Here is a 14,726-nt window from a genome sequence, read left to right as displayed (position 1 = left end):
TCTACCACCCTTTCAGGCCGTGAGTTTCCTCTGGGTGGAAAACTGTTCTCTCCAACTCCCCTCTATTACGTTAAAATCTGTGCCCCCTTGATTACTGATCTCTCCGCTCAGGGAAATAGGCCCTTCCTATCCACTCTATCTAGGCCCCTCATAATTTTATACTCAATAAAGTCTCCCCTCAGCCTCTTCTGTCCCAAGGGAAACAACCCCAGCCTATCTAATCTCTCCTCATAGCTAAAATTCTCCAGACCTGGCAACAACCTCGTAAATCTCCTCTGCACCCTCTCGAGTGCAGATCACATCTTTCCTGTAATGCACGCAGTACTCCAGCTATGGCCGAACTAGTGTTTTACACAGTCCAAGCATAACCCCCCTGCTCTTGTATTCTGTGCCTCGGATAATAAAGGCAAGTATCCCGTCTGCCTTCCAACAACCCAAGCTTGGTGCACCGAACTATGGCCTAATTATATCACTGTCTTCTCTCCTACTCTTTTCCTGGCCTTGGTGTCGTCTCACAAGCTGGGCTCTGGCCCTTCACCTGGGCTGTTCAAACTAAATTAAAACAGATTTGGGATATTCTTGCACACACGAGTGATCCTGCTTGTTTCCACGGTTGCCAATTGTGAAAGAGATGGTGGCCACCATATCAGCTGAGTAACGTACTGCTGGTGTGGCTAATTATGGCCCACGGTTTGGGGTTGCTGGACAACCCTGGGGTCGGCTCCGCCGTCTGGCCTGATCAGGAATGCTTTCACCCCGGAGAATCGACCATGGAATTAAAAAGTCAAACGTGAGGGGATTTTTAATAAAACGTCAGTACGTTTGAAGAGTGAAAAATGGTCAGTTCTCCCACTGCTTGTGGCTCCAACATTTCCCAGCTGAGCATTGGTTCAGGGTTCTGATTTCTCTGGGGTGATGGTTCGGTGGGTGAATGTACCCTGTGACCGAGGTGCAGCCAGATGTAAAGTGTTGGGGAGGACCAAGGGCCCAGTTCTGGGGTTCAGAAGGGGGAGAAGGGAATAAAATACTGCCAAAAAAGATTGGCAGGGGCACATTCACCCTCTATTCTTACCACCAATGTTCCCTGTGAGTGGGATGTTTCCACTGCTGGGGGAGGCTAGAACTAGAGGGCCTGATCTTTGGGCAATGAATGCTCCTGGGTACAAAATGGAGAACTGAGCACAAAGCCAGATCCAACTCGCCAATAAGGAAAAGTTGAGTAGGTTGGGCCTCTACTGATTGGAATTCAGAAGAATGAGAGGTGATCTCATCGAAACATATAAGATTATGAGGGGGCTTGACAAGGTGGATGCAGAGAGGATGTTTCCATTGATAGGAGAGACTAGAACTAGAGGGCATAATCTTAGAATAAGGGGCCGCCCATTTAAAACTGCAATGAGGAGAAGTTTCTTCTCTCAGAGGGTTGTAAATCTGTGGAATTTGCTGCCTCAGAGAGCTGTGGAGGCTGGGACTTGAATAAATTTAAGACAGAAATTGACAGTTTCTTAAACGGTAAGGGGATAAGGGGAGCGGGCGGGGAAGTGGAGCTGAGTACATGATCGATTCAGCCATGATCTTATCGAGCAGGCTCGAGGGGCCATATGGCCTACTCCTGCTCCTATTTCTTATGTTCTTATGAGCTGCACTTTATACTGCGTGGCCTGTTTCTTTAAATGCGCGGTCCCTTTAAATTTCTTTGCATACGTGGTATTTACGGTGTAAAAGTCGGTGAGCGTCCTGCACGGGATCTTTTCGATTACTGCGCGGCCATGCATGCCCCTTAGCGGAAACATTGCTTTCCACCCCCACTCTTCCAACCCTACTCCTCTTCCTCCCCCCTCTAGTTGTGTGTGTGTGTGTGTGTGTGTGTGTGATGCAGCACTGAATCAGTAGTTCGAGCCCCCAGGTTTGACTCGATTCGTTGATCTCGGCCTAGACAGTGGGTGGCCGGAGGATGGCCAATCCTGGTGGAGAGGATGTTAAAATCGATCCTGATCACGATCATATCCACACAGAGTGGCATTCCATAAGGTTGGGATACCGAGGGCCATTGTAGTTCCGCCTACCATCGTCGCCATGGCGCCTGGGACCAACCAGGGATTGAACCTGTGGCCCTCCTGAACTGCAAGGCTTTATCACATTGGCCAGTGCCCTTGCTACTCTGGGCCACAGGGGGAGGGCGGGAATGTGCCTTTAAGGGCTTTTTTAACCCGATTGACTTCCAGACATCCCCTTTAACTGGGCATCTGTGCCTTTGGAGATTCGGAGGCTGATGTGGGGGAGTCTGTAATGTATGCACCAGTGAGTATGCTCACAGGTTTGTCGAGCTGGTATTCAGCCTGACTGCCTGCCTCTCTTCCGTGCTTACATCCGGGCCAGGGTGTCCCTAGAGATGGAGCACGCGGTGTCCACCGGTACGGTCCGCGAGAGGTGGGCGCCGGAGGGACTGGAGTGCATCATCACCCCCGGCAACCAAATTTTAATTTGATTTTATGTTTTAAAGTTTAATTTGTTTTAATTGCCGGGTTTTAGTGTCCCCCTCCCCTTTTATAGGGGGCACTTGTAAATTACATGATTTTAATGCCACAAAAAAAACCACAAAAAAAACAAAATTTTTTTTTTTTAAATTAAAAAAAAAAGAGGGCAGTTAAAAGTGTCTGGAGTGTCCCCTTGATCGGGGGGCACTCGATCTAATGTTTATTTTGTCTCCCCCAAAAAGAGTTGTAGAGCTGTTATATCCTGAGTGGCTCAGCCAGTCACGTGATGTTCACAAGACTCAATAAAACCCCAGTCTAGGTCATCCACAATGAGGTATACAGTTGTGAGCCGAGTGGTAATGTGTAGTGTGATTGTTAAAGCTTTGTGAATAAACCAACTAGTTCTTAATAGTAATGTGTTGCTGTGAATTCTTAAGCAAAGAACCCATGAAGCAAATACATTACAGAGTCCATAACAAGGAAGCATAGCCTTAAAATTAGATCTGGGCCGTTCAAAGGGTGATGTCAGGAAGCAATTCTTCACACAAACGGTCATGGAAATCTGGAACTCCCTGCCCCAAAAAGATGTTGAGGCTGGGGGGGGTCGGTCAATTGAAAATGTCAATACTTGAGATTGATAGATATATGTTAAAGACTTGTATTTATATAGCACCTTTCATGATAGCCAGTCTCAAAACGCTTTACAGCCAGTGAAGTACTTTTGGAGTGTAGTCACCGTTGTAATGTGGGAAACGCGGCAGCGAACTTGCGCACAGCAAGCTCCCACACACAGCAATGTGATAATGACCAGATAATCTGATTTGACCAGGACACCGGGGATAACTCCCCTGCTCTTCTTCAAAATAGTGCCATGGGATCTTTTTACGTCCACCTGAGAGAGTAGACGGGGCCTCGGTTTAACATCTCATGCGAAAGGCGACACCTCCGACAGTGCGGTGCTCCCTCAGCACTGCACTGGGAGTGTCAGCCTAGATTTCTGTGCTCAAGTCCCTGGAGTGGGACTTGAACCCACAACCTTCTGTCAACTGAGCCACAGCTGACACATGGGCTGAAGTACTGCGTCACTGTCAGCAGCTGCCCCGCACTATCCCACAATGCGCCGCGCCCTGCCCCGCACTATCCCACAATGCGCCGCGCCCTGCCCCGCACTATCCCACAATGCCGCGCGCCCTGCCCCGCACTATCCCGCAATGCGCCGCGCCCTGCCCCGCACTATCCCACAATGCGCCGCGCCCTGCCCCGCACTATCCCACAATGCGCCGCTCCGTGCCCCGCACTATCCCACAATGCGCCGCGCCCTGCCCCGCACTATCCCACAATGCGCCGTGCCCGGCCCCGCACGATCCCACAATGCCCCGCGCCCTGCCCCGTACTGTGCCACAATGCCCCGCGCCCTGCCCCGCACTATCCCACAATGCCCCGCGCCCTGTCCCACTCTATCCCACAATGCGCCGCTCCGTGCCCCGCGCCCTGCCCCGCACTATCCCACAATGCCCCGCGCCCTGCCCCGCACTATCCCACAATGCCCCGCGCCCTGCCCCGCACTATCCCACAATGCCCCGCGCCCTGCCCCGCACTATCCCACGATGCCGCAGGGCCAGATGAAGCTCGCGGCGCGCAGGGCGCCGAAGAAAAAACCGCCGCAAAGCCGCGGGCCCCGGAAAGGCGGTGAGTGAGTGAGTGAGTGAGTGAGGGAGGGAGGGATATAGTGAGGGATATAGTGAGAGGGCTAGTGTGGGGGAATGAGAGATATAGTGAGAGAGTGTGTATGTGTGGAGGAGTGAGAGGGGGAACGGGAGAGAGTCAGTGCCGGGACCCAGGCCTGTGCACAGCACCCGGGGCTCGGGCCTGCCATCCTCGGGCTCCGGGCCCCACCGCTCCCCCTCTCCCCCTCAGCCATTCTGCAGCGCCTCAAACCGCTCCCCCCCCCCCCCCCCCCCATCCATCAGCATTGCGTTTTGTGGGGGATAAGAATTTAATCCTAATCCCCAATACTGCCAGTCGGGGCTCAGTGGGCAGCACTCTCGCCTCTTGAGTCAACAGGTTGTGGGTTCCAGCCCCCCACAAATCTAGGCTGACACTCCCAGTGCAGTGCTGAGGGAACATCATCACCATCGTAGGCAGTCCCTCGGAGGCGAGGAAGACTTGCTTCCACTCTAAAAGCGAGTTCTCAGGTGGCTGAACAGTCCAGTACAGGAATTGCAGGCCCTGTGGGACAGACAGTGGTTGAGGGGAGGGGTGGGTGGGACTGGTTTGCCGCACGCTCTTTCCGCTGCCTGCGCTTGATTTCTGCGCGCTCTCGCTGACGAGACTCGAGGTGCTCAGCGCCCTCCCGGGATGCACTTCCTCCACTCAGGACGGCCTGAGGGAGCGCCGCACTGTCAGAGGTGCTGTCTTTCAGATGAGATAGAAACATAGAAACAGAAAATAGGTGCAGGAGTAGGCCATTCAGCCCTTCTAGCCTGCACCACCATTCAATGAGTTCTTGCCTGAACATGCAACTTCAGTACCCACTTCCTACTTTCTTGCCATAACCCTTGATCCCCCTAGTAGTAAGGACTTCATCTAACTCCCTTTTGAATATATTTAGTGAATTGGCCTCAACAACTTTCTGTGCCAGAGAATTCCACAGGTTCACCACTCCCTGGGTTAAGAAGTTTCTCCTCATCTCGGTCCTAAATGGCTTACTCCTTATCCTTAGACTGTGACCCCTGGTTCTGGACTTCCCCAACATTGGGAACATTCTTCCTGCATCTAACCTGTCTGAACCCATCAGAATTTTAAACGTTTCTAAGAGGTCCCCTCTCATTCTTCTGAACTCCAGTGAATACAAGCCCAGTTGATCCAGTCTTTCTTGATAGGTCAGTCCCACCATCCCGGGAATCAGTCTGGTGAATCTTCGCTGCACTCCCTCAATAGCATGAATGTCCTTCCTCAAGTTAGGAGACCAAAACTGTACACAATACTCCAGGTGTGGCCTCACCAAGGCCCTGTACAACTGTAGCAACACCTCCCTGCCCCTGTACTCAAATCCCCTCGCTATGAAGGCCAACATGCCATTTGCTTTCTTAACCGCCTGCTGTACCTGCATGCTCACCTTCAATGACTGATGTACCATGACACCCAGGTCTCGCTGCACCTCCCCTTTTCCTAATCTGTCACCATTCAGATAATAGTCTGTCTCTCTGTTTTTACCACCAAAGTGGATAACCTCACATTTATCCACATTATACTTCATCTGCCATGCATTTGCCCACTCACCTAACCTATCCAAGTCACTCTGCAGCCTCATAGCATCCTCCTCGCAGCTCACACTGCCACCCAACTTAGTGTCATCCGCAAATTTGGAGATACTACATTTAATCCCCTCGTCTAAATCATTAATGTACAATGTAAACAACTGGGGCCCCAGCACAGAACCTTGCGGTACCCCACTAGTCACTGCCTGCCATTCTGAAAAGTCCCCATTTACTCCTACTCTTTGCTTCCTGTCTGACAACCAGTTCTCAATCCATGTCAGCACACTACCCCCAATCCCATGTGCTTTAACTTTGCACATTAATCTCTTGTGTGGGACCTTGTCGAAAGCCTTCTGAAAGTCCAAATATACCACATCAACTGGTTCTCTCTTGTCCACTTTACTGGAAACATTCTCAAAAAATTCCAGAAGATTTGTCAAGCATGATTTCCCTTTCACAAATCCATGCTGACTTGGACCTATCATGTCACCTTTTTCCAAATGTGCTGTTATGACATCCTTAATAATTGATTCCATCATTTTACCCACTACTGAGGTCAGGCTGACCGGTCGATAATTCCCTGTTTTCTCTCTCCCTCCTTTTTTTAAAAAGTGGGGTTACATTGGCTACCCTCCACTCGATAGGAACTGATCCAGACTCAATGGAATGTTGGAAAATGACTGTCAATGCATCCGCTATTTCCAAGGCCACCTCCTTAAGTACTCTGGGATGCAGTCCATCAGGTCCTGGGGATTTATCGGCCTTCAATCCCATCAATTTCCCCAAAACAATTTCCCGACGAATAAAGATTTCCCTCAGTTCCTCCTCCTTACTAGACCCTCCGACCCCTTTTATATTCAGTTGTTTCTGTCCTCCTTAATGAATACCGAACCAAAGTACTTGTTCAATTGGTCTGCCATTTCTTTGTTCCCCGTTATGACTTCCCCTGATTCTGACTGCAGGGGACCTACGTTTGTCTTTACTAACCTTTTTCTCTTTACATATCGATAGAAATTTTTGCAATCCGCCTTAATGTTCCCTGCAAGCTTCTTCTCGTACTCCATTTTCCCTGCCCTACTCAAACCCTTTGTCCTCCTCTGCTGTGTTCTAAATTTCTCCCAGTCTCCGGGTTCGCTGCTATTTCTGGCCAATTTGTATGCCACTTCCTTGGCTTTAATACTATCCCTGATTTCGCTTGATAGCCACGGTTGAGCCACCTTCCCTTTTTTATTTTTACGCCAGACAGGAATGTACAATTGTTGTAATTCATCCATGTGGTCTCTAAATGTCTGCTATTGCCCATCCACAGTCAACCCCTTAAGTATCATTCGCCAATCTATCCTAGCCAATTCACGCCTCATACCTTCAAAGTTACCCTTTTTTAAGTTCTGGACCATGGTCTCTGAATTAACTGTTTCATTCTACATCCTAATGCAGAATTCCACCATATTATGGTCACTCTTCCCCAAGGGGCCTCGCACAATGAGATTGCTAATTAATCCTCTCTCATTACACAACACCCAGTCTAAGATGGCCTCCCCCATAGTTGGTTCCTCGACATATTGGTCTAGAAAACCATCCCTTATGCACTCCAGGAAATCCTCCTCCACCGTATTGCTTCCAGTTTGGCTAGCCCAATCTATGTGCATATTAAAGTCACCCATTATAACTGCTGCACCTTTATTGCATGCACCCCTAATTTCCTATTTGATGCCCTCCCCAACATCACTACTACTGTTTGGAGGTCTGTACACAACTCCCACTAACGTTTTTTGCCCTTTGGTGTTCTGCAGCTCCACTCATATAGATTCCATATCATCCAAGCTAATGTTTTTCCTAACTATTGCATTAATCTCCTCTTTAACCAGCAATGCTACCCCACCTCCTTTTCCTTTTATTCTATCCTTCCTGAATGTTGAATACCCCTGGATGTTGAGTTCCCAGCCCTGATCATCCTGGAGCCACGTCTCCGTAATCCCAATCACATCATATTTGTTAACATCTATTTGCACAGTTAATTCATCCACCTTATTGCGGATACTCCTTGCATTAAGACACAAAGCCTTCAGGCTTGTTTTTTTAACATCCTTTGTCCTTTTAGAATTTTGCTGTACAGTGGCCCTTTTTGTGCTTTGCCTTGGGTTTCTCTGCCCTGCACCTTTCCTCATCTCCTTTCTGTCTTTTGCTTTTTCCTCCTTTTTGTTTCCCTCTGTCTCCCTGCATTGGTTCCCATCCCCCTACCATATTACTTTAACTCCTCCCCAACAGCACTAGCAAACACTCCCCCTAGGACATTGGTTCCGGCCCTGCCCAGGTGCAGACCGTCCGGTTTGTACTGGTCCCACCTCCCCCAGAACCGGTTCCAATGCCCCAGGAATTTGAATCCCTCCCTGCTGCACCCCTGCTCAAGCCACGTATTCATCTGCGCTATCCTGCGATTCCTACTCTGACTATCACGTGGCACTGGTAGCAATCCCGAGATTACTACTTTTGAGGTCCTACTTTTTAATTTAGCTCCTAGCTCCTTAAATTCGTTTCGTAGGACCTCATCCCTTTTTTTACCTATGTCGTTGGTACCAATGTGCACCATGACAACTGGCTGTTCTCCCTCCCTTTTTAGAATGTCCTGCAACCGCTCCGAGACATCCTTGACCCTTGTTAAACCGAGGTCCCGCCTGCGCGCTCTCGGGTGGATGTAAAAGATCCCATGGCACTATTTCAAAGAAGAGCAGGGGGAGTTATCACTGTTATAATGAGGGAAACACAGCAGCCAATTTGCGCACAGCAAGCTCCCACAAACAGCAACGTCATTAATGACCAGATAATCTGTTTTTGTTATGTTGATTGAGGGATAAATATTGGCCCCAGGACAATGGGAATAATTATCCTGCTCTTCTTCGAAATAGCACCATGGGATCTTTTACGTTCACCTGAGAGAGCAGACGGGACCTCATTTAACGTCTCATCCGAAAGACGGCACCTCCGACAGTGCAACGCTTGCTCAGCTGAAATGTCAGCCTAGATCGTGTATTTGTGGCCGGAGTGGGACTTGAACCTATGACGTTGTGACTCTTAAGAGGCGAGAGCGCTTTCACTGAACCAAGGCTGTTACCAAAAGGGCAAAAGCTTGCAGACTACGAGGAGACAATATGCGTGCCTGAGTGCAGGCATGTAAAATCCCGGTACTTCCCGAGCCCTCTGTGTTAAAAGTCCAGGTTAACAGAGCTTTGCTTTATTTTGTATAGTATGTTGTACAAAACCAATCCGTTGAGCTGCTATTTCCTTTGTGATGATGCTTTTTTCCCCCCTGACATTAGGAAGAATAATTGCTCCTAAAAAGGCTAAAGTGGTTCAACAGCAGAAGTTCAAGAAGGTATTTATTTTGGGGTTAATAAATATTTTTGGATATCTAGAGCTAGTTTTATTTATTTTTTAAATCCCAGAGGGCAGTGGAAAGTTTTGTAATGGAGGGGGACACCTCAGTATCTGTCTCCGAGAATAAGCAACTGTGTTGAAGCAAATTCTTTGCGCACTGAAATAAAATAGATCCCGAGTATAAAAGGAAAGTCCTGCTACAACTGTACAGGGTATTGGTGAGGCCACACCTGGAGTACTGCGTACAGTTTTGGTCTTATTTAAGGAGGGATATACTTGCATTGGAGGCAGTTCAGAGAAGCTTCACGAGGTTGATTCCTGAGAAGAAGGGGTTGCCTTATGAAGAAAGGTTGAGCAGGCTGGGCCTATACTCATTGGAATTCAGAAGAATGCGAGGTGATCTTATCGAAACGTATAAGATACTGAGGGAGCTTGACAGGGTAGATGCAGAGAGGATGTTTCCACTCGTGGGGGAATCTCGAACTCGGGGGCATAGTTTCAGAATAAGCGGTCGCCCATTTAGAACGGGGATGAGGAGGAATTTCTTCTGAGGATCGTGAATCTTTGGAATTCTCTGCCCCAGAGAGCTGTGGAGGCTGGGTCATTGAATATATTTAAGGTGGAGATGGACAGACTTTTGAATGATAAGGGAGTGAAGGGTTATGGGGAGCGGGCAGGGAAGTGGAGCTGAGCCCAAGATCAGATCAGCCGTGATCTTATTGAATGGTAGAGCAGGCTCAAGGGGCCGAATGGCCGACTCCTGCTCCTATTTCTTATGTCTTGTGTCTAAATGTAATTTCCTAGTTTGTCGGTCAATGTACTCCCACAATTGATAGCCCTGGTTGAGCAGATCCCGTGTTGTTCTGTGTGTCTGTGGTACTGTTAGGTATTTTGGACTTGAAGCAAGTGTAGAATACCACACTTCCATATGTTCATTGCCGCAACACGCTCAGATGAAATTAAAGACTTGCATTTCTGTAACGCCTGAGGACGTCCCAAAGCGGTTCACAGCCAATGAAGTACTTTTGAATAAAAGCGAAATACTGCGGATGCTGTAAATCTGAAATAAAAGCAGAACATGCTGCAAATACTCAGCTGGTCAGGCGGCATCTGTGGAGAGTGAAAAAGAGTTCTGACAAAAGGTCATCAAACTGAAAGGTTAACTCTGTTTTTCTCTCTCACCTGACCTGCTGAGTATTTGCAGCATTTTCTGTTTTTATTTAAGTGCTTTTGAAGTATCATCCCTATTGTAATGTAGAAAACACGCAGCCAATTTGAGTTCGCAAGCTCCCACAAGCAGTGTGATAACGGCCAGATCATCTGTTTTTTAGTGACATTAGTTAAGGGGTCAATATTGGTCCGAGGACACAGCAGAACTCCTCTGCTCTTCGAAATAGTGCTATAGGATCTTTTACGTCCACCTGACAGAGCAGACAGGGCCTCAGTTTAAAGTCTCATCCGAAAGACGGCACCTCCGACAATACAGTGCTCCCTCAGCACTGCCGCTCCTGACAGCTCAGCGCTGCCCCTCCGACAGTGCAGCGCTCCCTCAGCGTTGCCCCTCTGACAGTGCAGCGCTCCCTCAGCATTACCCCTACGACAGTGCAGCGCTCCCTCAGTGCTGCCCCTCCGACAGTGCAGCGCTCCCTCAGTGCTACCCCTCCGACAGTGCGGCACTGCCTCAGTACTGCCCCTCCGACAGTGCGGCGCTGCCTCAGTACTGCCCCTCCGACAGTGCGGCGCTGCCTCAGTACTGAAAGTCAGCCTAGATTTTGTGCTCTAGTTTTTGGAGTGAGTCTTGAACCCACTGACTCATCCGAGAGTGCTGCCCACTGAGCCACGGCTGACCACTGAAACGTCACGATGTGCCAAAGTGCTTTGAGAGGGCTAATAAGGAAAGGGTGTAAACATTAAGCGGCAGACCACTTTATAGTGTGGATGAACAAAGGGACCTTGGAGTGCTTGTCCACATATCCCTGAAAGTAGCAGGCAAGGTGGATATGGTGGTAAAAAAGGCATACGGAATGCTTGCCTTTATTGGCTGAGGCAAACAATATAAGAGCAGGGAGGTTATGCTTAAATTGTACAATACTTTGGTTCGGCCACAGCTGGAGTACTGCGTGCAGTTCTGGTCGCCGTATTATAGGAAGGACATGATTGCACTAGAGAGGGTGCAGAGGAGATTTATTAGGATGCTGCCTGGACTGGAGAATCTTAGTTATGAGGACAGATTGGATAGGCTGGGTTTGTTCTCATTGGAATAGAGGAGGTTGAGAGGAGACCTTATTGAGATGTACAAAATATTGAGGGGCCTGGACATAGTGGATAGCTAGGGCCTATTTCCCTTGGTGGAGGGGTCTATTACGAGGGGGCATAGTTTTAAGGTGGGTGGTGGAAGGTTTAGGGGGGATTTCTTTACGCAGAGGGTTGTGTGGCTCTGGAACTCGCTGCCTGGAAGAGTGGTGGATGCGGAAACCCTCACCACTTTTAAGAGACGGTTGGATGGGCACTTAGTGTCGTAACCTGCAGGGTTACAGACCTGGAGTTGGTAATTGGGATTAGACTGGATGACCTTTTGTTGGATGGCGCAGATATAATAAGTACTGCAGGGAATAGAATATGGCCAGGGTGGTGATCTGGACTAGTTTCGATCGCCTGGATGGGTCGGAGAGGAGTTTTCCCAGATTTTTTTCCTCCCCAAATTGGCCTGGGTTTTTATCTGGTTTTTGCTTCTCCCAGGAGATCACATGGCTCCGGTTGGGGTGGAGTGTAGAATGTTTCAGTATAAGGGGTGTCGCAGTTGTCTGAGGCGGACTGGTTGGGCTGGGTTCTCTTTGCCTTTCCGTCATTGTTCATAGGTTTATGTCACCTTCAGGGCTGCTGACCAAGGGCCGTGCGGCTCTTTGTTGGCCGGCGCGGACGCAATGGGCCGAAACTGGCCTCCTCCTGCGCTGTAAATTTCTATGTTTCCAGCCAGTGAAGTACAAGTAGAAAACTCAGGACAAAGCCAGGTCAGCAAGTTGTGGCTTTAGGCCTCTGATTCTGCACCGGCTGAGTTGCACTCTTGACAAGATCCTCGTATGAAGGCATTGAGCTGAAGATTCAGTCACCCTCTTCATTGCTGTTGCCCTCCTGCCGTTCGCGCTGCTCCCTGGAGTGGTATGCTCCTTTTAGGCCAAGGAGCGGGAGAGATCGTGGAGTGGCGTGATCAGGGGCAGTACGGGCCAGCCCACACTGCGATATGTGTGCGCACTAGGCCCGTGCAGCAGAGCTGGTCTCCAGTTGTCCTGGTTCACCCTTGCCACTGGACCAAGACCTCGCTCTGTCAAGCCCCACCGGCCCCCACACGTTTTTTTTTTTAAAACCATGCCCAGGCATCTTCCACCCTTCAGGATGTAGTGCAGGACCTGGAATATTAGGTCCTTCATTGAAACACCTGTGAACTCATCCCTTTTTGGCGAGGAAGCAAGTCATCCTTGATATGAGGGACCGTCTATGAAGAAGGTAAACAGATGAGTTGCAACCTGTTTGCCCCGTCGATTAGAGTGCTGCTAGCAGGGCATCGAGGAATAGATCATCTAATCCGCTTCTCAATCTGGCAAGGGCGTGAGGCTGCAATGGTGGGAGAGCTTCCCTCCGCACGCTGTTGCTGCGCATTCACTGCCATGCTCCTTTTCCAAGTTTTACGGTACACTGTGCACGGCTGCAGTGCTCTAATTCTGCCAGCAGAGGAAGCCAGTGAGCAGGATCAATGGCTTGTCACAGCAAAAGCTGCAGTGAGGTTCCTGTCTTTTGGACATTGGAACGATCTTTGTAGCAGGGCTGGAGCACGGCGTAAAAGCAGGTCCCAGTTTTGTGCTCAACACTACCTCGAGGCTGGACAGGCTGCTGGGCAGGGCTCAGCCAGTGGTGTCCTGTAGCTCTCCTCAGGGAGGTGAAAGAGATTGGTCCAAATGAGCCTTTTTTGCATCCTTCATTCTTGTGCAGAAGTGCACGACCTCTGCCAGTTCTCCTAGTTCATCTGGGAGCAGTAACTGAGCCGGTGTGGGGATCGTCGACATAAACCACCTCCTGTACAGTTCTGGGAACAGAAAACATGATTGCATGAGAGAGGGTACTGAAGAGATTTACGAGGATGTCAGAACTGGAGAATTTTAGCTATGAGGAAAGATTGGATAGTCTGGGGTGGTTTTCTTTGGAACAGAGGCTGAGGGGAGACCTAATTGAGGTGTACAAAATGATGAGGGGCCAAGATAGAGTGGATAGAAAGGACCTATTTCCCTTAGCAGAGGGGTCAATAACCAGGGGGCATAGATTGAAAGTAATTGGTCGGAGGTTTAGAGGGGAGTTGAGGAGAAATCTTTCACCCAGAGGGTGGTGGGGGTCTGGAACTCGCTGCCTGAAAGGGTGGTAGAGGCAGAAACCCTCACCGCATTTAAAAAGTACTTGGATATACTTGAAGTGCTGCAACCTGCAGGGCTACGGACCGAGAGCTGAAAAGTGGGATTAGGCTGGGTAGCTCTTGGTCGGCTGGCACGGACACGATGGGCCGAAATGGCCTCCTTCCGTGCCCGAACTTTCTATGATTCTGTGTGCAGCTACTTCGGTGTGCTGCTGCTAATCAGTTTGTTACTTTTGAATGAATTTTTTTGGGGGTGGGGAGGGGGGAAGCTTAATAATCTTTCACTTTCACCAATCTGTGATGGGGGTGGTGCAGACTGATGTCGCAGTGAACCACCAGGAAGCATGTTTGAGCAACGCACGCCCAGCTTCTCTGTCTGATCCCTGTCCCCCTCGAGATCAGAAGGGAAACCTGTGAGAAATATTTTTTTTTTCATCTGTCGTCTTGTTGCTTGATGTTTTACGTCAATTGTTGACGAGCTGCCTCTGTAGCGTTTGTATTGCAAGTCCCTGGTAGTGCTTAGCTTTAGTGTGCGTTGCTCGTGCTTGAAGAGATGCGGAAAGAAACTCTCTCTGCCCGTAGGAATCTCGGGCAGCGCTGTAAGTCTGCACGTGCTGAGATGGGAGCGGGTGAATCCTTTAAAGGTGTCTGACAGCTGGCTTTTAAACTTGTTCCACAGAACCTGGAAGTTGCGATAAGGAACAAGATTGAACACGACGTCACCATGAAAGCCAGCTCCAACATGCCCAAGAAGCTGAACATTGTCAAAGCACCACAGAAAAAGCCCAAGTCAGACAAATAATGGGCAATACAAGACTGGGAAATGCTTGCCGATATCGGAAAAGAGGACTGCAGTGCAATCGAAGCTCGTTAAATGAGACATCTCAGACGCTTGCCCACTTTGACACGCTTTCTTTCAGCCATTAAAAAAACAGATTTACTTTGATTATACAATGCTGTCGATGGGCTTATTTTGTGCACTTGTGGCTCAGGGGTAGCATTCGTGCCTCGGAGTCAGAAGGTTGTGGGTTCAAGTCCCACTCCAGGAACTTGAGCGCACAAATCTAGGCTGACACTCCCAGTGCAGTGCTGAGGGAGCGCTGTGATGTCGGAGGGGCTGTCTTTCAGATGAGACATTAAACGAGGCCCCGTCTGCCCCCTTAGGTGGACAGAAAAGGTCCCGTGGTCACTATTTCAAAAAAAGAACGTGGG

At 49.3% G+C, this 14,726-nt stretch overlaps 1 protein-coding gene across 1 annotated transcript; it reads left to right on the top strand.

The window, feature by feature from the left end:
* Positions 1–4,053: 4,053 nt before the first annotated feature.
* Positions 4,054–14,468, top strand: c24h19orf53 (chromosome 24 C19orf53 homolog). The gene is made up of 3 exons (XM_070867035.1): positions 4,054–4,166; positions 9,055–9,110; positions 14,194–14,468. The coding sequence occupies exons 1-3, from the start codon at positions 4,085–4,087 to the stop codon at positions 14,314–14,316; spliced, it is 261 nt and encodes an 86-aa protein (XP_070723136.1). The 5' UTR covers positions 4,054–4,084; the 3' UTR covers positions 14,317–14,468.
* The last annotated feature ends 258 nt before the right edge of the window (positions 14,469–14,726 follow it).

The sequence above is a fragment of the Pristiophorus japonicus genome, chromosome 24 (genome assembly GCF_044704955.1).
Source record: "Pristiophorus japonicus isolate sPriJap1 chromosome 24, sPriJap1.hap1, whole genome shotgun sequence".
In the NCBI taxonomy this organism is placed as follows: Eukaryota; Metazoa; Chordata; class Chondrichthyes; family Pristiophoridae; genus Pristiophorus; species Pristiophorus japonicus.
This window is presented reverse-complemented; position numbering and strand designations above follow the sequence as displayed.

Coding starts and splice junctions, on each gene's coding strand:
- c24h19orf53 (XM_070867035.1), top strand. CDS start 4,085: ATGCCGCAGGGCCAGATGAAGCTCGCGGCGCGCAGGGCGCCGAAGAAA. Junction 4,167..9,054: donor CCGCGGGCCCCGGAAAGGCG/GTGAGTGAGTGA, acceptor CCCTGACATTAG/GAAGAATAATTGCTCCTAAA. Junction 9,111..14,193: donor AACAGCAGAAGTTCAAGAAG/GTATTTATTTTG, acceptor CTTGTTCCACAG/AACCTGGAAGTTGCGATAAG.